Source organism: Lacerta agilis, chromosome 5 (assembly GCF_009819535.1).
Source record: "Lacerta agilis isolate rLacAgi1 chromosome 5, rLacAgi1.pri, whole genome shotgun sequence".
NCBI classification, from domain to species: domain Eukaryota; kingdom Metazoa; phylum Chordata; class Lepidosauria; order Squamata; family Lacertidae; genus Lacerta; species Lacerta agilis.
The window spans coordinates 44333369-44361368 of record NC_046316.1 but is presented as its reverse complement, the minus strand read 5'-3'; the positions used below and the strand labels follow the sequence as shown (position 1 = coordinate 44361368).

Here is a 28000-nt window from a genome sequence, read left to right as displayed (position 1 = left end):
AGCACCTTATTTTGTTAAGTTTATTTATCACTGAAGTTAACACATAGTAGCAAGTTCTGTGTTGGCTTCAATTAAAAACAATCATAAACATTACTACTTTGCCCTCAAAATTGAAGTCAACCCAGCCCATACTACAAAGCACTTGGTTTAAGGTAAAGCACTTACCCCGAAGACAAGAAATTGGGAAGGAAGGAAGGGAAGAGTGAGCAGTTCCTCCAGACCACATACTTGAAATAGGATACTATATATAAATGCTTCAAAAGGCATGAATTATCCATGAACAGAAAAAGCAGAGTCTATATGCCAAGGGTTGGAAACTTTAGCAGTATGATTGTTCTCAAACACTTTCATTTTAAAAGCCTTATTTGTTGTTTTGAGACTGCTGTGCTGGCATTCATTGTGAGAACAAAGACTGCAAAATGGCTTGATAAGTATATGCATTCAAGAAAAATCTACCCCAAAAAAACCCAGTGTGGTTAAAAGGTCCATAACATTTATCGTATGCAACTCAAAACATACTGACTTTGTATAATACCATCAGAAAAAAACCTCTTGCCATCAAAATACCCAAATAGAAAGTGTTTGCTTATATCTATTTTAGGCAGCAGTCTTACAAAGCCATCACTTCATGTAACTAGAAATGTTGTTTCAAATGTACACTTTGCAGAAGATACCTATCTCCAGGTGAAGAGCTACTTAAAATAAAAATTGATTTCTTTTTGATTGAGATATACATGCCACTCAAAGATACCTACTGGGTTCATATTTTTTATTTCTTACCACCAAGTGATCTGTGACATATACAACATTTGAAATTTCAGGTAACCAGTATTCAATTTCTGACTTTGAGTTGCAAGTTCTGTGCATGATCAGTTTTCACACATGTAAGAGTTTCATGCTTTCACATTACCTAGAAAATTTTGTTAAAGAATTCCAATTCAGAGTGTTAAAGCACCAATATTATAATTTGTTACCAATCAATGCTAAACACCAACATAAAAACCATGTTTAGGTTTTGAACTTAACGTCGCACAGTGGTCCACCCATCTTCATCAGCTTCAAGTTTAGTGCGGCGAAGGGAGTCCCGGTCTTTTTCTGTTCTCCAGGCCCCCTTCTCTTTCTCACCATCTTTTTCTCGTTCTTTTGACACAGAGGGAGCTGGAACAGCAGGAGCAGCAGCAGGTGGTCTCCGAACAGTTTCCCGTTCTTCATGCTCCTCCTTTTTGTCATCGCCACGTCTCCATGAGCTCACTAAATGGGGGGAAAGACAGTATTATGACTATGCTTCCTTCAATGAACTTTACTATCATCAAATCCAGAGAAAAGGTTTAATGACATTGGAATACAGGCCATCCAAAACAGCTTCATAGCAATTCGCAAGAGACACCCATAAACTCATGATGAGAATGTCCAAAAATAGAACTTTTTTTAAAAAGAGAAAAGAGGGGGAGGGATCTTGTATGAATGTTTCCACATAGCTTTGAAATGAGAAGTTAACATGATTTATAGGTCTGATTAACTGATAAGCTATGGATTTGAAGACCCAGAACGGGGGGGGGGGGGGTACTTATTGTAACCAACAATGTTAAATACATATAACATTTAGTAGGTTCAAAGGTAAAGGGCAAATACTTTGCAAGTCTTTTAAGTACAAAAAACATTTTAGAAGTGATACGCCTTTTGTATTTACCTATTTAAATCATGTCTTACTACACCATCAAATTTCATTCTTTTAAAAATATATTCCTCAAGTGTTCTCAACTGTGACCCTATCTGCACAATTATGCAATGATATACAGGTGAAACTCGGAAAATTAGAATATTGTGGAAAAGTCCATTTATGTAAGCAATGGTTTTCATTAGCTACTGGAGTTTAATATATAAGATAGACTCATGACATGCAAAGCGAGATATGTCAAGCCTTTGCTTGTTATAATTGTGATGATTATGGCGTGCAGCTGATGAAAACCCCAAAATTGAAATTGTTAATTTGGGGTTCTCATCAGCTGTACGCCATAATCATCACAATTATAACAAATAAAGGCTTGACACAGCTCGCTTTGCATGTCATGAGTCTATCTCATATATTAGTTTCACCTTTTAAGTTGAATTACTGAAAGAAATGAACCTTTCCACAATATTCTAATTTTTCGAGTTTCACCTGTATACCGTAAGTGTGCTTCCTTTGTGTTTTCCTGAAAGGGAGCTGTATTTAGGGTACCCAACTACAGAAAACAAGTCTACCTTCTTCCCGATCTGTTCTGGGAAGGGGCACTCTCCTTTCCCTGTCTTCAACACGCCGATCTCGAAGATCACGGCCACCCCGGTCATCTCTAGAATCACGGCCACCTCTGTCCCATTCATCACGGCGGCCTGACTCTCTCCAGCTAGAGGTTTCCTCAGCTGGTCCTCTTCTCCAGCCAGCGTCATCTCTTTAGTTATAAAAATATATATTTAGTAATAAGAAAAAGCATTTAATTTCACATTCCAGGGAATGAATTAAAATCAACCATATGACACAGAAGCTACTCTTATGCAAACTGTTACTGGAACAAAACAAAACTTTTAAAAAAGCACTATTCAAAATATTTTTTTTCAAGAAACAAGCATTTGCAAACATTTGTGGGTAAAAACATTGCAAACTATTCTGCAGCTAATGCTTGTAGCACTCAAGTGCACATTTTGGTGACATAAAACCCATCAAATTAACACAAAAAATCCTGCTTTTGGCTACTTACTACCACTTCAAAAAATTTCAAGTGCCCCAAAATGTGATGCCCAATATCACAAAGATTTTTGTGGTGGGGCCTTACCCCAGTTTATAAGGGGTGGGGAGGAGAAACCCAATCTACACACGATTTAAAAGTAATGAAATCAAACCTAGGACGCCTGAAACGATCTTCCCGATCAACGTCACGGTCTTTGTCAAATTCGCGGTCCTTCTCATTCTCATCACGATCTTTATCCCATTCATTATCTTCTGAAGGTCTGGAATCTCGTGGAGGGCCCCAACTATCTTCACGAGCCTTTTCTCGTTCTCTCCAACCACCTATTGACAGCAAAATATCTGAACTTTTGTGTACTAATCTCAATAGTGTAAGAATGTGGAGCTTCCATCCATGTATTTTATATAATCAACTTTTTATTTCTATTCTTTGTATATCGTATTGTTGTTTTATTGCTATGGCTGATGCAAATAAAGATGCATTCATGCAAGGAGTTTGTATTCTATTTCTTACAATTCCACACCACAACTGAGGTTTCCACATGCAAAATCCCATTCTATTATGGATATCTGGGATGGGAACACATCTGGCATAAATGGAATACAACGTGGAATAACTTGTTTCACGTTTACATGTGCTTTATTATGATTTCCTTGAATAAGGAAAACAGAATGTGGGTTTTTCCTTGTAATTATCCAGTACACTTGCACTCAACTAATTCTGGAATCCATGTTACCTATTAGATCATCTCCATTTTTTAGTCATTTGTTTAAATGTGCCTAGCAATCAAAGTACAAGAACTGTGCTTTGGGATACCTTCAATTAATTAGCAAAGGAATCAATTTTTTTATACTGCAGTGCCAACAATGTAAAGAAGTGCAAACAAATGGATATAATTTCTATGCCATTTTGGCACTTGTTGGCTTTTGACTTGCAAATATGTAACCCTTTAGATTCTTACATTACCGTCATTATTTTTCAGACAATTTTCAATAGAAACATTCTGAGGTACTTTTCAGTTTGCTGCACTCATCTCAGAATGTAAAGCATTTTCTGTGCAAACTTAAAACAGAATGTATGCTAGCTATTCCTCAGAACACAAAATGAATAGCTCAAACTTGTATTAGCTTACCTGGTTTACCATATGGTCTCCAAGGTCCAGTTCTGGAATCCTCTCCACGCCTAGAATCATCTCCACGTCTAGGACCTCTGTCATCATCACCAGCACGTCTAGGTCCGCGATCATCATCACGCCTTGAAATTCTATCTTCATCTGTGTTACGCCATGGTCCCCTATCTTCATCACGCCTTGACATTCTGTCATCATCCAGCCCACGCCGGGGAGGCCTATCTTCATCTGCTGCTCTCCAACTTGGTCTGTCATCATCCAAACCCCGCCTAGGGCCTCTGTCATCATCCAAACCCCGCCTGGGGCCCCTGTCTTCATCCAAACCCCGCCTGGGGCCCCTGTCTTCATCCAGCCCACGCCTGGGGGTCCTGTCATCATCCAGCCCACGCCTGGGGGCCCTGTCGTCATCCAGCCCACGCCTGGGGGTCCTGTCATCATCCAGCCCACGCCTGGGGGCCCTGTCGTCATCCAGCCCACGCCTGGGGGTCCTGTCATCATCTGTGTTACGCCAACTTGGCCTGTCATCATCCAGCCCGCGCCTGGGGCCCCTGTCGTCATCTAAGCCGCGCCTGGGGCCCCTGTCGTCATCTAAGCCGCGCCTGGGGCCCCTGTCATCATCTAAGCCGCGTCTGGGGCCCCTGTCATCATCCAGCCCGCGCCTGGGGCCCCTGTCATCATCTAAGCCGCGCCTGGGGCCCCTGTCGTCATCTAAGCCACGCATGGGGCCCTTGTCTTCTGCTGAGCGCCAGCTTGTTCTGTCATCATCCAGAACTTTCTTAGGACCTTTTTCTTCATCAGCATCCTGCTTCGGCACTTTGTCTTCTAGTGCTTCACGAGGAGATTCTACTCTGTCTTCTGAGATACCACGGCGAGGCAAATCATCTCTTCGTAAAGGTTTTTCATCCTCACGTGCTTCCCCACGCCGCCACTCTCTGTTTAAATAGAAAAATCATGCATTTTGACTATAAAAATTTTGTTTTCAGTTGTCTGGTACATTACTCCTATGCAGTGGTACTAATTACATCACATCACGTTATTTCCCATAAAGAAATCTGTTCCATATAGGAAATAACATACAACCTGTGAGTAGTCAGCTTGAACTTTTGGGGTGGTGAGGATAAATAAAACATCATATGTAACAAGATACTAAAGAACAATGGTGTCACAAAGGATGGATAATTATAAAAAAGCATTATCCAGCAAAGTAGTTCTGTTAGCACAAGTACTTCTGGCTGTGCAACAGGATTTCCTCTCCCTCTTCTTCCCCTGTGCACCCTACATCTGTTCTGGGTTTCTTGTCAGCCCACCATTTGGGGGAGGGGCTGTTGGGAGGTACAGGGATAGGAAGTCCTTGCACTAACAAAACTACTTCATTGGAGACTGCCCACTGTTGGAAGGTTTCAAAGGAAATGTCAGGACGCATGGATGTTGATGAAATATAAAAAAATAGACAATTCTGTTAAGAGTTCTGATCAATATAAAAGATGTACTAATAATATTTTTTCTTTCCTTGCTGCTGCCTATCCAACTATATTTCAGGTAAAAGGTAAAGGGACCCCTGACCATTAGGTCCATTCGCGGACAACTCTAGGGTTGTGGCACTCATCTCGCTTTACTGGCCGAGGGAGCCGGCGTACAGCTTTCGGGTCATGTGGCCAGCATGACTAAGCCGCTTCCGGAGAACCAGAGCAGCGCACGGAAACGCTGTTTACCTTCCCGTCAGAGCAGTACCTATTTATCTATTTGCACTTTTATGTGCTTTCGAACTGCTAGGTGGGCAGGAGCAGGGACCGAGTAACGAGAGCTCACCCGTCACAGGGATTCAAACTGCCGACCTTCTGATCGGAAAGCCCTAGGCTCTGTGGTTTAACCCACAGTGCTACCCGTGCTCCCTTCCAACTCTGGCCGGGAACTTACAAACTTTTATCCAAAACTCTACGTATGCTAGGAAACTTAAGAAATTAGTATATGTCATTGAACTTACAAATTGTGTTTGATAAACAAATGGATTGGAGAAAGGTAAGAGGCCAAATCTGGGGTGAGAAACAGCACACCTAAGGTTCTCATTCAAATTGCTGGTTGCTTTCTCAATGTAATACAGGGTTCTTGTATTAATTTGCAAACCCCTTAACAACTTGGATCCAGGATATTTAGGGACCGCCTAATCCCTGAGGTCTTCAGCATCCCCTCATGGCTTAGACATACAATTTGAATCCACCAAGAGATGTACATTCAATACTGTGGACCCAATTTTATGGAACTCCCAACCAGTTAAGTTCAGACTGGCCCTCTGCCTTTTGAACGTCCAGCATGTACTGAAGACTTTATTCTAGAATTTTGATTTTATCCTTTCAATGGATAGTTATCTTTATTAAATCAACCTTGCACACTCCTTAGAGACTATTGTATTAAACGGTGTATAAATTGTCAAAATAAACAATTAAGTAATTTTGCTATTCTTATGCAATTTTATTGCATTCTGTGCATGCAATGATTTAGTTGGATACAACCCATTTTATTTGTGCACAGTCTACAACAATACTCACCCTTGCAGAGGACATCAGGATCACAAAGGAAACATTAACAAGTTGTAGACACTTTAAGCATTATTCCAATAAATACCTTTCTGGTGGTGCCTGTCGCCTCCATTCTGAGTCTGGCTCAGCACTTCTTCTCCAGGTGCTTTCACCAGGTTCTCGATCACTCCAACGAGAGTCCTACATTTCAATCAAAAATAAAAAGTACCGTTAGTAAGAACCCAGCCAATGTGGTTTTGTATATATCACATGCTTTTATTTGAATAGAACAGTATAGGCATGACATTATTCTTACTTGGAATAACATACAGAGAACCTATGAACTAATCTGTCCGTGAAACTTATTTTTTGACTAGTTATTAAAAACAAAAGTATATATTGCATTCTGTGGCCTTACAAATTTACTGAGACCTCATGTGACAAATATATGGATGGATATTCAGCATGGACAAGTGCAAAGTACTGCATTCTACCGGACCTGAACTATTACGGTAGTTAAAGCTCAACAAAAGGGATGGGGAAATAGGTAGTAAAATTGTCCCAACGTGACCCAAACAAATTGCTCAGTTATTAATAAGAATTATTCACATATCCCCGAATGACATGTACAGTACTGAATACTAACTTAAGAAACAGCATACAAATACAAAATGTGACCACAAGAGAAACCACCACTACCCATGTTTTGTAGAACATAGCAAATGAACAGCTAAGGCGATGACATTTCAAATTAGAATAAAATATGGCAGCGGAAGAAATAACAGAAGTGAACTGGAAAAAATAGTCAATCCATTCAAAACAGGCAGCAAAGTCTTCTGTCATTTTTCCTACACCTAAAAGCAGGAGAAAAGGAACAGATCCCAAATTTCACATACAAATGGACTCTTCAGACATGACCACAATATGTAAAGTGAGGATCACCTCTAATACTTCACTGGAAAAATTACGTATAGAGTAAGAATGAGACATTACTAGGGCTGCAGATGATCCGGAATAATACACACATTTTCACCATTATAAAATTTCATAATGCATGTATTTTCTGGTGCAAAGTTTATCCATTGAAAAGATTAGCAATGACTGAGCCAAAGATAATATTAATATAAAGCAATACTTATGAAGAACAAAGAAGACTCCTGGGGCATCTTAAAGGCTAATGAATTGATTATGACATGAGCTTTTGTAGACCAGAGTTCACTTTGCTGCAACAAACCAACATGCTACGGCTCTGGAAACACTCTTTGTACCTGAGCAGTGGGAAGATTTCAAGCATGCAGGCTCTTCTACTTTGTTTTTTTTTTTTTTTTTTACTAATACCACAAGTTCCGCCAACCAGAGACTGGTGCAGAATACAGTGGTCCCTCGACTTACGAAAAGAATGGGTTCCGAAATACGAAATATTTGTAAGTCGAAGATTGCCATCTAGCGTCGGAAAAAAACATCACAAGTCGAAAAAACCGCATTAAAATCTTCGTAAGTAGAGGTATCGTGCCACCGCTTTTCCTTAGTAACTCGAAAATTTCGGAAGTGGCGGCCTTTTTTTTTTTAGCTCCGGGACCCGTTCGCAACTCAAAAATTACGTAAGTTGAGGTATGACTGTAGTGGCTCAACTGGGCAGACATACAAGAAGATTTAAGGAATAGACTGTCTCTGAGCACATGCTTAGCCCAGGATTTTTTTGATAAGTAACAGAAGAAAGCTTGGGAATCTCTTCATATAAGAATCCACTCCTGTTTTCCACCACACCCTTGGGCATTCTTTTTCAGCCAGCTAATTTAGGTAAAATAAACTTTTAAGCTGCCACTATTGTTAAGACAAACAGCGGTCAAAAACTCTATTGCAAACTACTCAAAGATCAACCAACAGATCCTGATCCTTCTTCCCCCTCCTGATCAACTTCATACTACATTATTTCATACTCATCATATGATCAGAGATACTAAAAGATACAGTTGACAGTTAATTTATTGGTGCCCTTGTGCACCTGCTAACAGAAAAGGGGAGCGATTATATTTCGGATACAATCCCCCACCCTGGTAGCCTCCCAGCACTTGCTGAATTCATCTGCAGTGAGTCAGGGGGCCCTCCAGAACATGCTGGAAGGAGCCATAGAAAGCTGCAAGAAGGAGGTGGAATCACTTTCTCTTCCATAGCACCAAGGCACAAAACTGGAGTCCACTCAAAAGCTGTACGTTGAAAGCTTCCCCAACTTAAATATGAATTCTTGAATTTGGAGAGTTCTTGCACATATACTTTTTATTGATGATGTAAATTATTCCCTATATAGGTAAAGGAATTTGGAGGGTTGTATCCAATGCTATCTGTGCAGAAGCAGAACTAAGCTCTCCTCATGCAATAGACTTTGTCTTCCTGTGCTCCCCCTACCCAGTGGGCCTACACGTTTCAAAATATGCTTCAAAGGTTTGAGTGACTCTCCACAGCAGATTTTGCAGACATGTGGTGGTCTGCAGAGGGGAGAAGAGAGAAGTGAAGTCCTGTTGTTTGCACAGGACTTCTGCTCATGCAACGCTGGATTCTGCTTAGAAACGTCAGTTTATCAGAAACAGAATTTACCTTCCTTGAAAGTGGATCTTCAAGATTCCTCCTCTCTTCTTCTCGGCGACGTTCCCTTTCTTCAATCTCCAGTTCTCTTTGGCGTTTCTTTCTCTCCACCTCTTCTAGTTTTTTGACTCGTTCCTGATATTCACGCATTTCTTCCTCACGTTTTTCACGTTCTGCACGCTCTTTTTCTTCTTGTTCTGCCCAAAATATTAATGCAGATAAAGTGACTTTCCATCCTATCTTTGAAATGTCTATCATATGTCTTCTCATTTACCATCTTTGTTTGCATAGCATTTCATGTCTGCTTAAAATTTAATGGGCCAATGTTGTGCAAGCAGACTTCTGTATGATGGGAATTCCTTTTTCTTTCCTGTCCCATAGCCCCGCCACGCAGTCCCCAAATCTGGTCTGCAGGGTCTCCAAACTCTCCAGATCATATTGAGTGGGCCTAGTAGAGGGAATCTATTCCACAACGTCTATTCTGCCCATTATTATTTTTATGAGTAATGAAATTCAAATTCAATTAATGGCAGCCATCGCACATCTATATCCAGATAAGTAAAATAAATACTGTGGGAAACACAGCAAAGCTCAAGGGTGTTTTTTTCAGCAATAGCCTTTTATTTAGTGTTTACCTTTAAGCATCTTCTCTTCTTGCAATCTTTGTTCTTCTTCTTCTTTCTCCTGATAATAAGCAATGCGTCTTTCCTCTTTGCGCTGCCTTTTGCGTTCCTCTAAGCGGTTACGCCTTTCCTCTGCTAATCTTTCTTGGAATTGTTTAAGTTTTTCCTAAAATACATATTAATAACAGACATGTTACAGGCAACCTACAGGATGAATGCTCAAACATGAACTCCAACTATCTGGTGTCTACATGTGTTAATGACTAATTGTAGCTTGGCAGCTAAACAAAGTTAACTCCTGGGCCCGTTGTTCCAACGTCTTTCTAAACAACTTGGATGGAGGAATTGAAGGGATGCTAATCAAATCTGTAGACATGAAACTGGGAAGGGTAGATAATGCTGCAGAAGACAGAATCAAAATTCAAAATGACCTTAACAGATTCGACTAACTGGGAACAAGCTAACAAAATGAATTTCAATAGGAACAAATGTAAGGTTCTGCACTTAGTCAGGAAGAACCAGATGCACAAATATAGGATGGGGGACACCTGGCTTACCAACAGTACATGTGAAAGGGATCTAGGGGTCCTGGTTGACCATAAGCTTAACATGAGTCAACAGTGTATAGTTAACCCGGAAAAGAGACTTAAGAGGGGATATGATAGCCATCTTCAAATATCTAAAGGGCTGTCACATGGAAGATGGAGCAAGCTTGTTTTCTCCTGCTCTGGAAGGTAGGACTCAAACCAATGGCTTCAACTTACAAGGAAGGAGATTCAGACTAAACATATGTTAAAACCTTCTGACAGTAAGAGCTGTTCGACAGTGGAACCTTTGGGAGGTTGTGGACTCTCCTTCCTTTGATGTTTTTAAGCAGAGGTTGGATGGCTATCTGTCATGGATGCTTTAGCTGAGATCCCTGCACTACAGGGGGTTGGACTAGATGTCCCTTGGGTTCCTTCCAACTCTATGATTCTAAACAGTTCTGGAATCCACATTAAGAGCAGAGATGTAAAACAACTGTTTTGAGAAGTTTAGAAACAACATAAAAAATGGGAGAATTCTCCAATGTCTTTGGAGGAAGGGAAGGATACAAAAGAAATAAACAAAGAGGAAGACACAAATAAAGCTTTTTATATGAGATTATTTTATCAGAAATGACATCTCTCTGCTGATGGAGTTGCCTCTCATATCAAAACAGGCACAGACACTAACATGCTAAAATGACAAAGGAGAGAGGGTACCAGTGCCACCCCTCACTCCATTTTCTATAAAGTTCTGATCAGGAATAACCTCATATGTGTCAGAACACAAAAATAATATTTACCTCATACACTGATCTTCTAGCTTCTTTGAGCCTAGTTACAAAGAAATCGCTGTCATCCAACATCCTTGACATCCTGTTCTTATGTTCAAGGGCTTTCTCACGTTCCAACTGCATAGTTGTGATCTGTGACATACACAAAACCAAATCAGCAATAGAATGATGTATACAATTTGTTTCAAATGTCTTTTGTGAATTTATGGGCACAAGCCTCTTTTTAAACAACAACAACAATTGTCTAGATGCCAATAAAAATTAGCAGACCAGTTAAAGAAAAACACCATTTGGCCTATTATTGCTAAGCAATGGTATACGGAAAAAGAGCTTGGGTATAAAGTCTATATAAACCCTATGATCACTTTTATTACAGTTAAAATGGTGGCTTTCATACTTCCCAAATAGATTCTAGCTACTACATAATTGCAAGTGGCAAAGCATTCTAATGATTTACATTAGCAGTTGGTGTAACTTACACAATTTATTCCGGTCAGGTTTGCACTCTTTTATGGCAAAATTTGGAGTTCTAGCACAGACTGAGATTCCTTTATTGCAATATATCCAAACATCATTCATTCTTCTTCATCACTCGTGACAATCAAAGATTTCTAAAACACTGTTGTCAGGGAACTGTCCCAGGCTCAGTGCAGGGTGGTGGAAGGGGTCTCAGGATGCTACAGAGAGCCCCAACCCCACCTGGACAGTAGCACTTCCTCTTCCAGCGGAGGCAGCAGCAACGTCTCTAGTGGGGAGGGGCAGGCCACCCAGGGGCTGAAGAGCCGAGGCTCTGGGGATGTTGGAGAGGCTCTGCACTCCTCTCGCTCAGAGGGCGAGCAGGGGGACAAGCCATTTCCGTCGGCCCGAATACATAGAGGGGTGAAACGCAAAGAGGGGAGGTGGGGATTCCGTATACCGAAACTCCTTTGTTGGGGTCAGAACCGGAAGGGGCCATTCCCGGATTCTGCTGTCGGATGATACAGATGTGAACTTTTTAGCTCTGCACTGGACATAGTATGCACAATAAAAGTACCAAAGGAAAGGTCGGAGTCTTGCCTGTTTACTCATGAGCAACTACCTACAGGCCTTACAACTGTTTACTGCACAAATTATATAATCAGCTGAGAATTTCATTTCTAGAAACTAACAGAGAAAAAATATTAAGTAACTATATGTCACACCAGAGTACTCAGAAACCTCACCCTTTCTTCTTCTTGCTGTTCCCAAAGCTCCATGTCTCTGACTCTTTGCTCTTCATATGCACTCTTAATCAGTGGGATTTCTTCCAAGCGTTTTGCCCTTTCAAAATGGTCAATCTAAAGAAAAGAAATGCGATTGTTCGGGGTTAAGCGTAAAAGGAACACACAAACAAATGTCATCAATAGATGCTGTTTCTCCACCTAGTTCTTAGCTATTAACCGTACATCTTTTTCTTATACCTTTTTCTCCTGATTCTTCAGACGCTCTTGCAATTCCTTCTTTTCTTTCTCCAGCTGTTCAACTTGTTTTGCCATAATGAAGTCTGGATCCAATTCTTCAAGATCCTATAGTCAAGACATTAGATGTTAAAGAATAAAAAGCAAACTGCCATTTCTGATAAAAACACACAATCTTGTTTTTAATTTTAATGCAGCTTCCCCACTTGATGCATTGTCTACTATTTTATTATTTTATTTTTAGTCCTTTAATCCATTTTATTAAAATATTCTAATATTCAGAAATGGACTACATTATTTGTAATCAAGTTGCTTGATTAAGGTTAGGAAACCTAGTCCAGGGAAGTTGGAGATGCTACTGGTAGGGTGTTCAAATGGGATTTCTGTCTCCCTGAAGGATCAGACTTAACAGTTAGAATGTAGAAATGGGCTAAAAGTCTAACTCAATATACAATATTTTCTACAATATAAACTTCCCATTAGTGAATGGTCACTAGTGGTTACAATAAACAAGTTGTCAGGGGAAAACAAAAAGCTTCTTACTTCAATATCAATATCTTTGAAGGCCTTGGCTCCCAGCTCAGTTTTCTTGATCTGTTCCAAACGTTCACGAACAGTTTTCTTTTTAATTTGCTCATGTTCCTGCAGAATGCGCTCCTTTTCCCGCTCTTTCGCCTCCTGGCGCAATCTCTCCTCTTCAGCTTTGCGAACCTTTTGGAGTTCCGCTTCACGCTGCTCCAACTCTTCTTTTTCACGCTGAATGTTCAAGCTCTCAAGACGTTCCTTTCTTTCCTCAATAGTCTGACGGCGAGCAAGGATACGCTGATGTTCTTTCCTTGAATTTTTTAAATAAGCTGTAACAGCCAGCTGGTGTTGCTCTTCCTTCTCTAGCTGCATAATGGTTAAAGGCAGAACAACAAAAACCCATTTAAATACAAAATACAAATGGGAGAGTAAAGCACTGTTAAATTCTGCAGAATTATTAATGCAGGTTCTTTTGTGTGTGTGTCCCCCACTGTATCTCAGAACACATTCTTCAAAAACATATGTATTTGAATAAATATGCCAGCACTAAATATTTTTAAGTAATGCATGTAAGCAACTCCCTATTTAGAAGAGTTTGGATTTGATATCCCGCTTTATCACTACCCGAAGGAGTCTCAAAGCGGCTAACATTCTCCTTTCCCTTCCTCCCCCACAACAAACACTCTGTGAGGTGAGTGGGGCTAAGAGACTTCAAAGAAGTGTGACTAGCCCAAGGTCACCCAGCAGCTGCATGTGGAGGAGCAGAGACGCGAACCCGGTTCACCAGATTACGAATCTACCGCTCTTAACCACTACACCACCAAGGCAATGAGAGTGTAAACCCACCCTGCCCTCTTCCAGGGATGAAAGCAGTGTGCGTCAGCGGTCACATGTGCCTTGAACACAGGCAACAGGGGAGTCAAACATGCATTGGAGGAAGAGAAGAAATATTCCAACCATGATTGAGCATACCAAGTTTCCTATAAATCATCAGTATTCTTTTAAAGATATATCAAAAGCTTATAACTTACCAATATGTGAGGTGGCTTAATCACTTCAAGAGCCTTTGCAAGGGCAGATGACATAGCTGTCAACTGGCTCCTGATCTGCTCAGATGGCATGTTTTGCAACTGAGGGCCAAGAGGCGCATCTTCCCGAGTGCAATAGTTCAAATCTGACCCAAAACTCAGTGTTCGAGTGGTATGATCAATGCGAACCTAAGATAAGAGTAATTCAGAAATTCATTATTAAGGGCATGTTTAGGATAGTTTCTCACAGCTGTTTTTAAATTTTGTCTAACCAACTCTTATTTTTTATGTTACTGCCATTTAACATTGAGATCAGCACAGTATACAACAGACTTCTGAACTGTACTCAAATCAAATGATAAACTTAAAAACTGAAATTACTTCTTGATCAAAGAAATCTTAGCTAAATTATCATATGATTTAGTTCATTAATCAAATAAATTTGCATATGGTGATATGATGGGGGGGAAACGTTATTACGTACACATGTATTTAAGCAAGCATTTTCTAAGAGGCAGAATCCTCAATTCTTTTACAGAGGGAATACCTCTCCTAAGATATAAAAACTGCAGTTTGCAAGCTCCAAGTACTTCAACTAGAAACAATGCTACATGATTAAGAACCATGATTTAACTGATGCATCTAAACTAATGGTGTCCCAGGGTCTATAGGATTTTTCAAATCTCCCTCTCCAATGGCAGAAAGAGATGCCTGCCTTTGGAGAGGGAGATCAGATTTTGTAAGGCCCCTCCCTGTCACCATAGAAACCCCTATGCCCCTTACATGAATACATTGTGTTTCCCCAATAAAACCATATAACAGGGACAAACTATGTCAGCCCTGGAGCTAGTTTATTTTATTTTCATAAATCATAAAAGAGAGAAAGTCAGAAAAAGGGGAGAGAAACATTCCTTCTACCCTTCCTTCTGCCTAAACCTGGCAGGGCTTTAGAAACTTCAGTTCCTTTGTCTTTGTTTCCACACACACACCAGCTGTAACTGCTCTGTAACTGTTGCAGTTTCTAACTATATTTCCAAAAAGGTAGCTTTTGAATTCTAAAAGTCAACCATTTTACAATAAAACATATTGACTGGGAATCAGAGAAGTCTTGCTTGAGAAGCCAAGCACTTTCACTTGCAGATGGCAGCCCCGCCTAATTCTTTGGACTTTTCTGTTCTGCACTGTTCTGGGAATGCTGTTCCAGGAGTCAGGAGCAGCTGGACTACCACCAAGCTGTACAGAGAAGTCAGGAAAGCCTGCTGTATAGGCAGAGTTCTGCTCAATCTTCGCTCAATCCAACCATTCAAGGCTGCATAGGTGAAGGAAATTTTGTTGGACTTATCGTGAAAAAGTTCATTCTCTTCACCGGCCAGAGCTTATTCTAGAGTGGGTTACCCCACCACTGAAGAATGTGCTGAAACTCATTGTTTGGAATTCAAAAGACAAAAGTGACTGTTATGTTTGACTAAACAAGCTTTAATCAAATTTATCTAAATACAGAAATGTGTATAAACATTTGATGTTTTTCGCTACTGCACTTACTTGCAAATCACAATGTCTGGCAGCATCTACTATTGCACGTTCCAGTTGGAAAGCATCAACAAAAGGAACCAGAGTAGTCAGGCGAGAAAATTCGATGCTTTGATAAATTTGGGCCACCTGCGTAACACATGAATATTCAACTCTTTCCAATTATTCATCCTAATATTGTACAAGCATTTTTAAGACCTCAATTAACTTAAGTCAACAGCTTAACAGTCAACAATAGTGAATAATTATTCACATTTAAAAAACACTTCACATTTTCTGTCAAGCGTTTATTCAAAGGAATTACTCACTCTCCCAAGCAGCAACTATGTGTGAAGGAGACTGGCAGCAGTCTCTCAACGGAGTAAAGCTGCTAATTAGCCTTCAACTGTTCCTTTAGCACATCAGAAATAACACTGCTTACCACTGTAAAGGAAACAGGTCAATGACATGTGCATTTGGAAAACTGAAACATCAAGCACTAAAAATGCCCTGTTAATAATTTATTATTGAACTAGGTAGATCCATCACCTACACCTTGTACCTCTGTAACTCAGGCAATGTTTCTTTGTCTCCTATTGCTTGTTCAGAACATAGAAACATTGTCTTGTGTTTTCTGTTAAGCGTCAGAAGCCTGATCCAGACAGCCATCATGCAGAGGAAGTGAGGCAATAAACCCAACCCCAACTTATGCTCAGTCACCTGTGTAGTCTTTACACATATGTGTACTAATAGTAAACAACATTAGGAGGCCACGTATACATAGCCTGTGCATATCTGTGCATGGGTAGTGATTATACAAACAATATAACTGGAAGTGGGGGTTCTCTACATGGCAATAATCCCACCTACTACACATGTTCACTTGAGTGAGCAGGGCCATAGGGCATATGAGAAAAAAGTAGTTTGCTGCATGTGGTTCTTTGGTGCTGTTTCATACATTATTCAAAATAGCATGGCACCAACACCAGTCTTTGATAACTACACATTCTTGTCAAGTTACAGCAGACCACATGGTTATGTGTCACATTAGTGATGTCTCCTGAATTAAACATGAATTACAAGTGTAATATATTCCCTATATGATATGCTTTAATCACATGGACAGAACTTGGAAGATATTACAGAAGACAGTGTATGAGAACCATGTTCCTTATGATACAGATAAGCTCTGAGTCAAAGGCAACTGACAAATATAAGGTTTAATTTAAGAGTCCAATCAAGGAACACGTCCAATATCTACTACATACAGCTGCAACTAAATTAAGAATGCCCCTTGTATCTTTCGCTAAGTGATCCTTAGTGAAAGATATAAGAACATTCTACGTATTTAAAAAACCAGAACATTCTATTTTTTTAAAAAAACTACCCTGCCAGTCATGATACCAGGATAGTTTGCATTACAACAAAACAGTAAAACACACAACTTATAGGGTAGAATTCAACAATGCACTCTGATGAATATACCATCTGCAGAAACATTACAATGATCCTCTCTTCCCCTCCCTCTGCATGCTGTTCTAGTGGTTCTCCTCACCATCACCACCCCAAGTCGGTTTCAGGGAGCATGGAGAATGTGTGGGGTGAAGAGAGGGGTGGAAAAAAACCATTGAAGTAGAAGTCCTTGAGCAGGGCTACTGCGGGTGGGGCTCCTTAGGTGCCCCACCTATACTGCTCAACAAAACTTATAAAAATATGACATTAAGAATACCATGAGAGTCACAACCAAACTCCTCACTTGTGCAGTTGAGTGAATCTTGATGGATTTAGGAATTCTGCAACATTCACTCCAACTGCACATTCCACTTTGAAGATTCTTGTTTTGCAATCATACCTGCTGAAGCAGCCTGAGTATGGTGTTATTTTGAAGATGGGGGATATACAGTTGCAGTTCTGGTTCCTTCTCAGATTGGTCTCTTACCCAGTTCAACACCTGTACAGAATTATTTAGAGATCGTAAGATAGCATGGCTGGTTTAGACAATACCTTTTCCTCACTAAATTGCATCAACTCTCCAATTTTTCACAGTAGTGCACTTTAAAGAGCTTCCATAACATGTCAGAAACATGCAAATCTTCTCCAATATTAAGAGGTATATTTTTCCAGTTAGCAATATAATGGGAATGCCTATAGCCAAAAACTAGGGACTTTTGGGCTCAACATGCACACAGGAGGGTATACTCAGGAAGTGAAAATTAAGGCAAGTCCTTAAACTTTTTCAACCCAATATATTCTCTAATCCAATACACCTCCCCCTGTTTTAAGGCCACAAAATCATTAAAATGGTACTGTCAGGGAAAGAGGGACTACTCGGGAGGAGCAGGGAGAGAGAGAGAGAGAGAAGCAAGCTAGAGCTGGGAGAGAAGATAGCTATTCCTCCAGGGAAGGGGGGTCCCTGGGCTATAGAGAACAGCCACCCATAATCTCTACAGATTCATCCTCCTCCTCCAGCCCCCGTCAGGAAATGTCTCCGGAAGAGAGGGAGAGACAGAACAGAGACACAGCACCGTCAGTCACAGACAGGGGGGAGACGCAGACGTCATTTTAGAGTGCCGAGCCATTGGTTGTGTTGGTGGGCGAGAGGAAGCCTGCCACTCCGAGAAACTGAAACTGACTGAGCAGTCATGGCTGCAGAGACTCTGTAATTCCATCATGGACAATAAATAGTTTTAGCTTACCTAAAGGCTTGTCGTTACTCATGAGCAACATCCAAGGGAAGGAGTAAATCCCTGACAGGCACCTCTGGTTATGGTTGCGTCAGGTTGCGTTCGTCACAGGATACAAACGCGCCGAACCCTGAAGTACCGGAATGGGTTACTTCCGGGTTCGGCAATTCATGCATGCGCAGAAGCGCAAAGTGACGTCACGCACATGCGCAGAAGCGCCGAATCGCACCGCGCGCACACAGCGCTTCAGGTTGCAGACCTTTCAAGTTGTGAACAGGGCTCCAGAACAGATCCCGTTCGCAACCAGAGGTACCACTGTACTTAGTTCAGTAACTAAAGTGTTTCTAACACAATGTGAATTAAGTTGTGTTTGAAGGTGACTGACAGTGGTGACAATGTCTGCCACACTGCTAATTTACCTTCACCTATTATCTAGCACATCAGAAATATCTTTGTTCTTATAAATATTAAGAGAAAGACAATGAAACGTGCTTCACCCTGTACAACTCTGGAGAATCACACATATATGTCAACTAAGGCTACAACCTCAAGCACACATGTATTAGGCAAAAAGTCCCCTTGAATACTGTGGGATTTACTTCCCTGTAAACATGTACAGGAATACACTGCAAGCAACAGTTAATGCTGTTTTCTGGCCGTACAATGCCATTTCAAATCAGAAGTATCCATTAGTCACTTAAAATACAAACTAGGAACCTACTCTTGCAAAAGGGCATTTTCCATTTGCATGACCAGGCTTTGCTTTTAAATGTGTAGTATTTATATGAATGGAAATTCAAGCAGCATTTTCATGCAGTTAGAAATTCTAGAAACAGATTGGAATGCTATTAATAGTGACATAAAATAGCCTGGACATAAAAAGCACTTTAAAAATACCACACATCTACTATAAATCAACATTTGTGTGAATTTTATCAACTACACAGAAATTACATACCATACTTCTGAATAAAATTTCAGGACTTACCTTGCATACACGGCCACATAACTTCAGTGGATGAAAATCTACTTCAAGCCAGTTATAAAGTTCCTTTACTTCTGGGACAACATGTTGTACAACATTAAATCTCACCTATAAGACATTATGAATGTTTTTAATGGTAAATATCAAACAAGCTGTAACACTTAATGTTTCATCTCAAGGATTAGCTAAAATACAATTTTTTAAAAAATAATCAAAATGTGATAGATAAGAAACATACTCTTCATGTGCAATTAATGTGACGGGGCATACATCTCCACATGCTGAAACACCTAGAATGTCACATTTACAGATCTTATGGAGAAGCAAGGCCAAAGTCATGAAATACCGGTATGCCCCACTGTAGATGGACAGCACTAAAGAGTTCCAGTTGCTGCTGTAGTCTGCAGCTAGACTGGGACTGGAGGGAGAAAGTAGGTAACAAATGAAACTTTTAATTTTCATTCACACTGTTTACTATTCACATCATTCTGAATTTCTTCTCCAAGTTTTACTAAAGTTCCTTTTAATCAAGGATGCAAACTACATAGAAATGTTTTAAGGAATGTTGCTTACCATGTCATTAATGAGAGAAATTCGTGTGGGTGGGGCCTGGAGGCCCAACAGAGTTGCCAATCGCCGCTGCTTTTCAACAATGATGCCATCCATGTCTAGAAGACGAGCAATGTCAGTTCGTTCAGGTGTTATAGGAATGGACAGAGTGGCCAAAAGGACTCTCGTTGACATCCTACAGACAGAATATTTAATCAGTTCAACTGCATTAGCCTCCATTCTAGATGACATACCTAAAATGGCCTGACAAGCTTTAAATCCAGCTTCCAACCAACCATTTGCAATACACTATTGATGCTATTTGGCAAATAGAAGGGGAAGAAATGGAGGCAGTGAGAGATTTCACTTTCTTGGGTTCCATGATCACTGCAGATGGTGACAGCAGTCACGAAATCAGAAGACGCCTGCTTCTTGGGAGAAAAGCAATGACAAACCTAGACAGCATCTTAAAAAGCAAAGACATCACCTTGCCGACAAAAGTCCGTATAGTTAAAGCTATGGTTTTCCCAGTAGTAATGTACGGAAGTGAGAGCTGGACCATAAAGAAGGCTGATCGCCGTAGAATTGATGCTTTTGAATTATGGTGCTGGAGGACTCTTGAGAGTCCCGTGGACTGCAAGAAGATCAAACCTATCCATTCTCAAAGAAATCAGCCCTGAGTACTCACTAGAAGGACAGATCCTGAAGTTGAGGCTCCAGTACTTTGGCCACCTCATGAGAAGAGAAGAATCCCTAGAAAAGACCCTGATGTTGGGAAAGATGGAGGGCACAAGGAGAAGGGGATGACAGAGGATGAGATGGTTGGACAGTGTTCTTGAAGCTACTAACGTGAGTTTGGCCAAACTGCGAGAGGCAGTGAAGGATAGGCGTGCCTGGCGTACTCTGGTCCATGGGGTCACGAAGAGTCGGACACGACTGAACGACTGAACAACAACAATTGATGCTATTTCAAAGTTTAAAAACGCACCCACAAACAGAAGTTTTCCTACCTCTGCATCTCCTCCTGCGTGAGGTTCTTTCGCATTTCCCTTGAGAGATGATAAAGACGGTGAAGTGTAGATGCATGAAAGAGTGCATTTCCTGATTTCCAGAAAACAGTAGAAACTTTGTGATAATAGTTTGCCATCAGCTGGGGCTTGGGTGGTTTCTTGGACAAGGAGAATAATCCATGTATGTCTTCCACAGCTTTGAAGGCTTCCTGAAAGTTTTTTTTAAAAAAATAAAAAAATAAAAAAATCATGTTACATTACAACTGTATGTCAAACTAGTTGGAGGGGAGGGGTATATGGAAACCTCATACAATGTAAAGTAATAGGCCTAGTTTGTAAGGTCTGCCTGAATAGTGGAATATTAATAGACAGACAGACAGACAGACAGACAGATAGATAGATAGATCTAAGCGGGGAATTTCCAGCCAACAAACCAAGCACTGCCTGACAGGACATCTTGGGGAAGCCACACCCACCCATATGATATCAATTGTGGGTCAGGTAACAGTGCGGCTTCAAAGGAACAACAGCATAGCTGTCAACCCTCCCTGCTGTTTCCCAATGCTATAATAAGGGAATTTCCTGCAAAAAAGGGAAAAGGTTGACAGCTATGCAACAGGGAGCTTGAAATAGTTTCTGTTCAATGGAGCCTTCCCCTCCGTCTTTAAAGCTCTGAAGCAGCATTATGGGAGCTGTTTGACCACCATTTGTACACATCCCTGCACTGCTCCTTAAAACCTCAATTTTGTTTAGTTTCAAAGGAACAGATGGGGGCTCTTTGATTGACCTTTGTAAACAGCAACACAGGTTTTTCCCCCCACAAAGGGCTGCTTAAAATACCCCACTGTGCTTTGAAGTCTCATCAACCAGGACTTCAAAGCACAGCACCTGATGTCACTATGATGCCAGGTGATTGACAGGCTTCAGCCACCTGTCAAATTTGGCTTGCAGGGGAGATTAAAATCTGGTCCACTGACCAGAAACAGTTCCCCAGTCCAGTTATTTATGTACAGCTCTCTAAATTACCAGATCCCTTAAAGCACAAAACAGAAGGTAAAGCTTAAAAGAATTTGGCAACAGAAAGAGAGACTGTCAGTACCTCAATAACTGTGTAATTACATACCTGCCACAGTTCCATGCTTATAGCACTGTCCAACTGTACAAGCCTGGTTTCCAAATGCATTGACTGACTCTCTGGGTTATTGAGATTGATAGCCGTACTCTGATTGTGATGACGCTGGATCTGACCCAAATGCATTCTCAAATTGTCACAGAGTTTGCGAAACTCAGCTTTACGAGTATATTGCAAACAGAACCTAAAAGCTGCAAGATAAAATTATAGCATTTGGAAGCAGTTAAAAAGTCAGTTTGGCCTTGTTCACACAACAGAATAAACTGAAGTATGGCTTACTGGGAGCATGTGCAAGTGTGAGCTACTGGAGATGAGCTTGCAGCTGCTTTGCTCCTCACCAGTCATTTTTACTCCTCGCCACATTGAACCATACAGGTTTGGGTTAGCATGCTATCCAAATCTAAGCTCATGTTTAAGCTCTCTATTCACTAACCACTTAACCATGAGCTAGGTGCAGACAACACACTAAATCATACCTTAATGTTGTTTAGAATGGCACAGAGGTAAAAAGACCAGGGAACAGCAAAGCAGTTGCCAACACCTCTCTGGGACCCTGTTTCATGCAGTCCTGGCAAGACATAGGTTGACTTACTGTGCTGCACTAACCAGACCGGCAGTTCACACTGACAATATTTTCTAACACTCAAATTTATCTGTTTGAACCACTTTTTCTTATCTTTTAAAAAGGTTTGTTGCTTTTTACGTTCCTTAATAAAAATTCAGATAATAGTTGAATTGTTATTATAAAAAAACATTTTAACCCAAGATTTCTAATTTTCTTTTTAAAGAACAAAATGCTCACTCCTGCACCTGCTGGAAGTGGGCAATCAAGAGATCCCAGAACTTTAAAAAGTGACTGCATAGGTCTTACAAAAAAACCTGATTTTACCTTGTTGTGCAATATCATGATAAAGCCGCTCCACTCTAGAATTGTTTCTGAGAAGGTCCAAACACTGCCTGTAGGATTCCCATAGAAATTTAACCCAGGGAGTCAAAAGTAACCGATCAGTACGATCTTGAGTGTCTTCCCCACTCACAGCACTTAGGAGAACACTAGAATTAAGAAACAAAAGGAATATGTTATTCTACACAATCTTTTTATCATGTTCCTCTCACTTGCCAAGATGCTTATCAGGCAGCAAAATGAAATTCTAATGACATGACAACAGCATTCTTTGAAAGCATCTTTCAAAGTCACGGGAATGCAATTCTTGTTTTAGTCTTCCACACCAAGGTGAAAGTTGATTTGACTGAGTCAGAAATAAGCCTGCCAAAAGAACTCAGCTTGCATCCAAAATCATAAATTAGTTCATCAGTGTTTTTCAATATGTATGCATAATACAAAATTAAGCTTCATATAAAAAGTATCATAGCACTGTTACCTACCTCTCTGGAGTCTGAATATTATCTAAGTCTTCAATATCTAGCACCATCTGCTGAGATTCTTCTTTAGCAGATTCAGTTTTTTCTTCTGCTAATTTTAAGTAAGCCCGAACTACATCCTCCAAGGATTTGATGTTCACCTGTATCAGAATTAGAATGGCTATAAATAACTTTGCTTAGACATGAGGTGAAGTTATTTATATAAGAATATATATAGATATAAATATAAAATTATAACAGTATAATGAAGTGTAGCAATGCATGTGAGATCAATTGACATCTGCAGCTACAATTCATTCAAAAGGGTTCTATTGGTGATATATGCTCCTTATCTCTAATCCTATCAAGCTTTTATAAAGTCCCATATATAATAATAATTTATTTATATCCCGCCCATAGTACAGAACCATCAAGTACATTTTTCCAAAACATCTAGAAATATATACTTTATTATAATGCTTGTTTTTAACATCATACTATTAATATGACAACACTTTTCAAAGCCTTTACCTGTTGGCAGATATTCTTGTACTGATATAGGCCTTCTTTAGCCAGGTGGCTCTTGCGGAGGTCCACACAGAGCTCCAAGTACTTTAGCATAATCGGTTCGTGGATCTTTTGCCATGTTCGGTGTTTTTTACTTTTCATAACATCGTACAGAACATCAAGAGCAGGTTGCTTCTTCCCAACCTCAAGAAATTCTGAGAAAAATAAATTATGACTCTTAAAACAAACTGCAATAAGGTTCTTTCAATTTAATAAATATATTGCTTCAGAGTGGAACAGAGGAAAGTTGCTATAAAGAGCCATTTCCATAGTATTGTTGAAAGTAATAATCACTTCCTGGGAATCAGGTTGAGCAACAACTGTAAAATGGGGAGAGCAGTCTAATTTTATACTTTGCAGAATACTGACAGCCAAAAATTACTTGAAAAAAAATATGTATCAGCATACAAGTAAACATTTTTGTGGACCACCAGCTTTTGTGAACTTGCCCACAAATTATCAAGGTTTCAAAAGGATTTCAGTAAACTAATACTATACATGATTTGAGTCAGCCATTTCTGATAGCTCAAACTAGCTGTTTAAGTCTCTAGGGAGGAAAAACTGAAATATGTTGAAGTGGCAACAGTTCTTTGTAAAACTGTTTCACTTTAAAAGGAAAGGTTGCAACAGATTGGCTAAACCTTTAGTAAGCATTGTTTTGTGTTCTAGAATAACGAGAGAAGTGATACAATTTGTAGTTACAAACTGTTGTCATTTCTGTCCTTCAGCTATATGAGCTCTGCAATATCTTCAGTTTCAAATATGAATAACTATGACTCTACAAACTAAAACTGAACACTTATGTTCCATCTCATGAGGACACTCCAAGAACTACCATACCTCGCTTCTGGCAAGTTACAAATACTGTACTTATTACAGCCTGATGCCATGCATGTTGAATTAAAAGTCAACCCCAATCTGCTAAATGACATTCTGGTTTATCATGGTTAACAGAGAATGAACAAGGAGCTGGTGCATGCTGCCTGACTGCTCCTGCTTCACTCTTCCCTGGCTGTAAATGGCTACACAAACCAGGAAAGCTTGGCTTTATATTTCAGGGATAACCAGGTATACAGTCATACCTCGGGTTGTGATCGCTGCGGGTTGCACGTTTTCGGGTTACAGATGCGCCAAACCCAGAAGTACTGGAACAGGTTACTTCCGGGTTTCGGCACTCGTGCATACGCAGAAGTGCTAAATCACGACCCGCAAGTGCGCAGATGCGGCGCTGCAGGTTGTGAATATTGTGGGTTGCGACTGCACCTCCCACACGGATCACATTCGCAACCCAAGTGTCCACTGTATATATATGGTCAGGAAGCAACAACAAACCATTGGTTCATGATGGCTGGCAATCATGGCTTGCAATGGAGAAACAAACCATGATCCCTGATTTGTATATTACACAAAGCCAAAACTTGCACTTGCACCAGGGAGGCAAAGTGGAAGCAACTGAGCAGGGTGTACCAACATGCTGTTCATTCTCAGTATAAAACAGTAAGACAGAAAACCTGGGTTATCATGAAGTGCAAGTACAGCCAGTACACAATCTTGCTTACTATTCTTGTATGTTTACAGACAAACAGAAATCTGACTCCTCTCCAAGCCAAAATAAATTTGCAGAACAAAAGGCATGTGGGCTGTATGGCCAAAGCTTCTGAATTATGCTCGTAGGTTGTATAAAACCCCTATTTAGTGGCAAATGACTATTTATTGCTATAAATACCAGTAAATATGGCATGTTTGTTAAAGAAATGTATTATTTTCAATGTAAGAAACCTTATTTCAATCAATAGATTTTTAAATTATTTAAATCACATTTTGACTTTTGAAATTAATACATTTTCAAGTTTCTTGTTTGAGAGATTCTTGGCTCTAAAAAAACAAAAAATTATGAATCCCAAAACAATGTCAAGATTAAAATCCTGGCCACTTATTCTTGAATTCACTATTCATACATTAGTAACATATAGCATCCATCCAATCCAATGAAGTTTTTAAAAAATATGTATTCTGTCAATATTTTTAAGTAATTGCCAGATGATAGATGAAGCATGTGTTCCAACATGACAGCAAACCCCATTGTTAGATATTACAAGAACCACCATTGTACATTCCCACTTAATTTGCATGCCATAAGTAGCTTCCTATCCTTGTCCACAGCAAACCATCATTTGGTTTGCACATAGCAACAAACCCCAGTTTGCCACAAACAAGGATTAAGCATTTACTGAGTGAAGTGTGTGAAGGGAGTAAGTGTGCAAGACAGGCATTAGAAATCAAACCATAATTTGGTGTTAAGTCTGAATGGCCTGAATGTAGGAAATGGAAAAAATCAAGTAAGTAGATTTGAATAATTCACATAATGGTAATATGCATGTTAATGATAAAAAATTTTTAAAAAAATTTAACTGAAATTTCAAGAATTAATTCCATTTGACAGTACACTAATGGTTTTTATCAAACTTTACCTGTATTTATTAGGTACATATAACCTGTTTAAATTAAATTATAATATGTTCACACATATTTGGCTTGAGTCTACTGTAACAGGCAACCCTACTATTTAAAACTGGTTCTTACCAGCATTTTGGTTATTAAATTAGCTTTTAAAGTGGGTGTGTTTGCTTCCCTAATATTAATACAGTGAGCTGTGTTACTGGAATTTTCAGTGTGCTACATAAAAGACAAAGAAAAGAATGAGGGGAGGAATGAGATTTATCAAGCACAGTAGCAACAAACTTCCTGAATATCGCTTAAAAACTTTATAATCTATTATGAAATTCCATCTTGTTCAGTTGTCTTAAGTTTTCACAATGACATTTCACAGTGTTACAAATAAAACTACGGTAAATAACTCCTTTAAATAATGGCTCTTTGTTTACTGCAGCTGCTTAACAGTAGAGACTATCCAAGTTACACTAGAAAGCAAAAACACGTCAAAATTCTTGTCCTAATTGTAACCTTTGTTCCATATGCTTATGTGTTCTGTGAACTCTGAAAAAGACCAAATATTTACTTTCACATCATACCAGGCAGTGCATGCTCTGGGGTAGGCATGTCCAAAATCAGTGGGGGGGGGGGCTAATCTGGCCAGCTGGTTGGTTTAATCCTGGGGTAAAGCCCTAAAAAAAAGCTCAACGAAAAGTCAACAACTCTGGTTTGCCCTCAGGCATGTTCTCTTCATCAAATCTGGCCCTCTTTGAAAAAGGTTTGGGCACCCCTGCTCTGGGGTCTCAAAATGAACGATATTAATTTAATGATTTTAAAAAATGGGAAACGGGGGGAGGGGGGAGATACAGAGGCGGAGAATGAGCGCCCATTTCCTGCAGCGCTGTGGCTAGATTTGTCATCGACGCCACTGGGAAACTGAAGCTAAACCAGGATTCTGGCGGAGGCCATAATTCATAACGAAACATAGGGACCGTGCGAGTTTTAAGGGCGAGTGGGATTTCGAAACCCAAAGATGCCTACGCGAGATATTCGGGGGTGGTGGGATAAACTGCATTATTATTATTATTATTATTATTATTATTATTATTATTATTATTATGCGACAGCCATTGAAGACAAGCGCTGACTAGGGAGGCACTTTTTAAAAATGTGTTTTATTTACTGACAAAAGAGGGGGAGGAAAAACCAGGCGCATTCCTCTCCCCGCTCACACCCCCTCGCGCGCAAGCCTCGGCTCAAAAGGGAGGAAGTGAGCCAGGAGAGCCGCCACGAGGAACGGAGAGGCCTCGTGTCTGCCCTACTAAAGAGCGAACAGGGCGGCTCGTCCTTTTCACGACATCCCCCCCATCTCGGCTGCGTGCCTGATGGGGCCGGCCGGCCATCCCAAGCGAGAGCGCGGGGAGGAGGGCAAGGCCGTGCTGCGGTCAGCGTGGCGGGTTCCTGGGCCTCCCAAGTGTGGCGGGAGCCTAGGCCTCGGCCTCCATTACTAAGCATAATGGGGGCGCGGGCGGGGCGCGGAGGCAGAGGCGGGCCCTCCTCCGCCCCGCTGGCGAGCGGCCCGGAGCCCAGCACTCACCATTCGCCCGCTTTAGGGCGTTCTCGGGCCGCTGGAAGTAGACCGGCATGATGGCGACGGCTTCTCCTCACACGGCAACGAGCCCGAAGGAGCGCCCAGCCAGGCAGCAAAGCGAGGCCGGAAATGGAGCGCGTCACGTGACGCGCCCCGCGCACGGACGTGTCCGGAAGCGAAGGTGCTCGTCGCGGAGGCGGGTGGAGGGGGCGGGGTCAGGGCCGAGCTTTCGAGGTGCCGAACGTACGAAGGGCGCATGCGCGGGGAGGCTCTGCTTACAGCGGAGTCTGGTGG

The 28000-nt window shown here is 40.7% G+C and overlaps 1 protein-coding gene and 2 non-coding genes across 6 annotated transcripts; all 3 read right to left on the bottom strand.

The window, feature by feature from the left end:
* Positions 1 to 2: 2 nt before the first annotated feature.
* On the bottom strand, positions 3 to 27873 carry EIF3A (eukaryotic translation initiation factor 3 subunit A). 4 transcript variants are annotated; one of them, XM_033149536.1, is made up of 23 exons: positions 27713 to 27873; positions 23647 to 23837; positions 23140 to 23276; positions 22643 to 22806; positions 21745 to 21944; positions 20622 to 20830; positions 19636 to 19807; positions 19066 to 19170; positions 17246 to 17344; positions 15427 to 15543; positions 13888 to 14073; positions 12875 to 13222; positions 12335 to 12439; positions 12098 to 12211; positions 10905 to 11027; positions 9590 to 9743; positions 8967 to 9151; positions 6478 to 6572; positions 4374 to 4787; positions 3859 to 4313; positions 2881 to 3049; positions 2245 to 2432; positions 3 to 1251 (listed from the first exon to the last, which is right to left on the bottom strand). In XM_033149536.1, exons 1-23 carry the CDS (start codon positions 27759 to 27761, stop codon positions 1022 to 1024), a joined length of 4209 nt encoding a protein of 1402 aa, XP_033005427.1. In that variant the 5' UTR covers positions 27762 to 27873; the 3' UTR covers positions 3 to 1021. The 4 variants fall into 4 exon arrangements, with proteins under 4 accessions (XP_033005427.1, XP_033005428.1, XP_033005429.1 ...); XM_033149537.1 differs by having other exon boundaries at positions 3859 to 4340; positions 4491 to 4787; XM_033149538.1 differs by having other exon boundaries at positions 3859 to 4334; positions 4545 to 4787.
* Positions 15738 to 15869, bottom strand: LOC117047653. The gene has a single exon (XR_004426719.1). It is a non-coding gene; the product is annotated as a small nucleolar RNA SNORA19 (small nucleolar RNA).
* Positions 18442 to 18571, bottom strand: LOC117047654. Its single transcript, XR_004426720.1, has one exon. It is a non-coding gene; the product is annotated as a small nucleolar RNA SNORA19 (small nucleolar RNA).
* Positions 27874 to 28000: the final 127 nt, after the last annotated feature.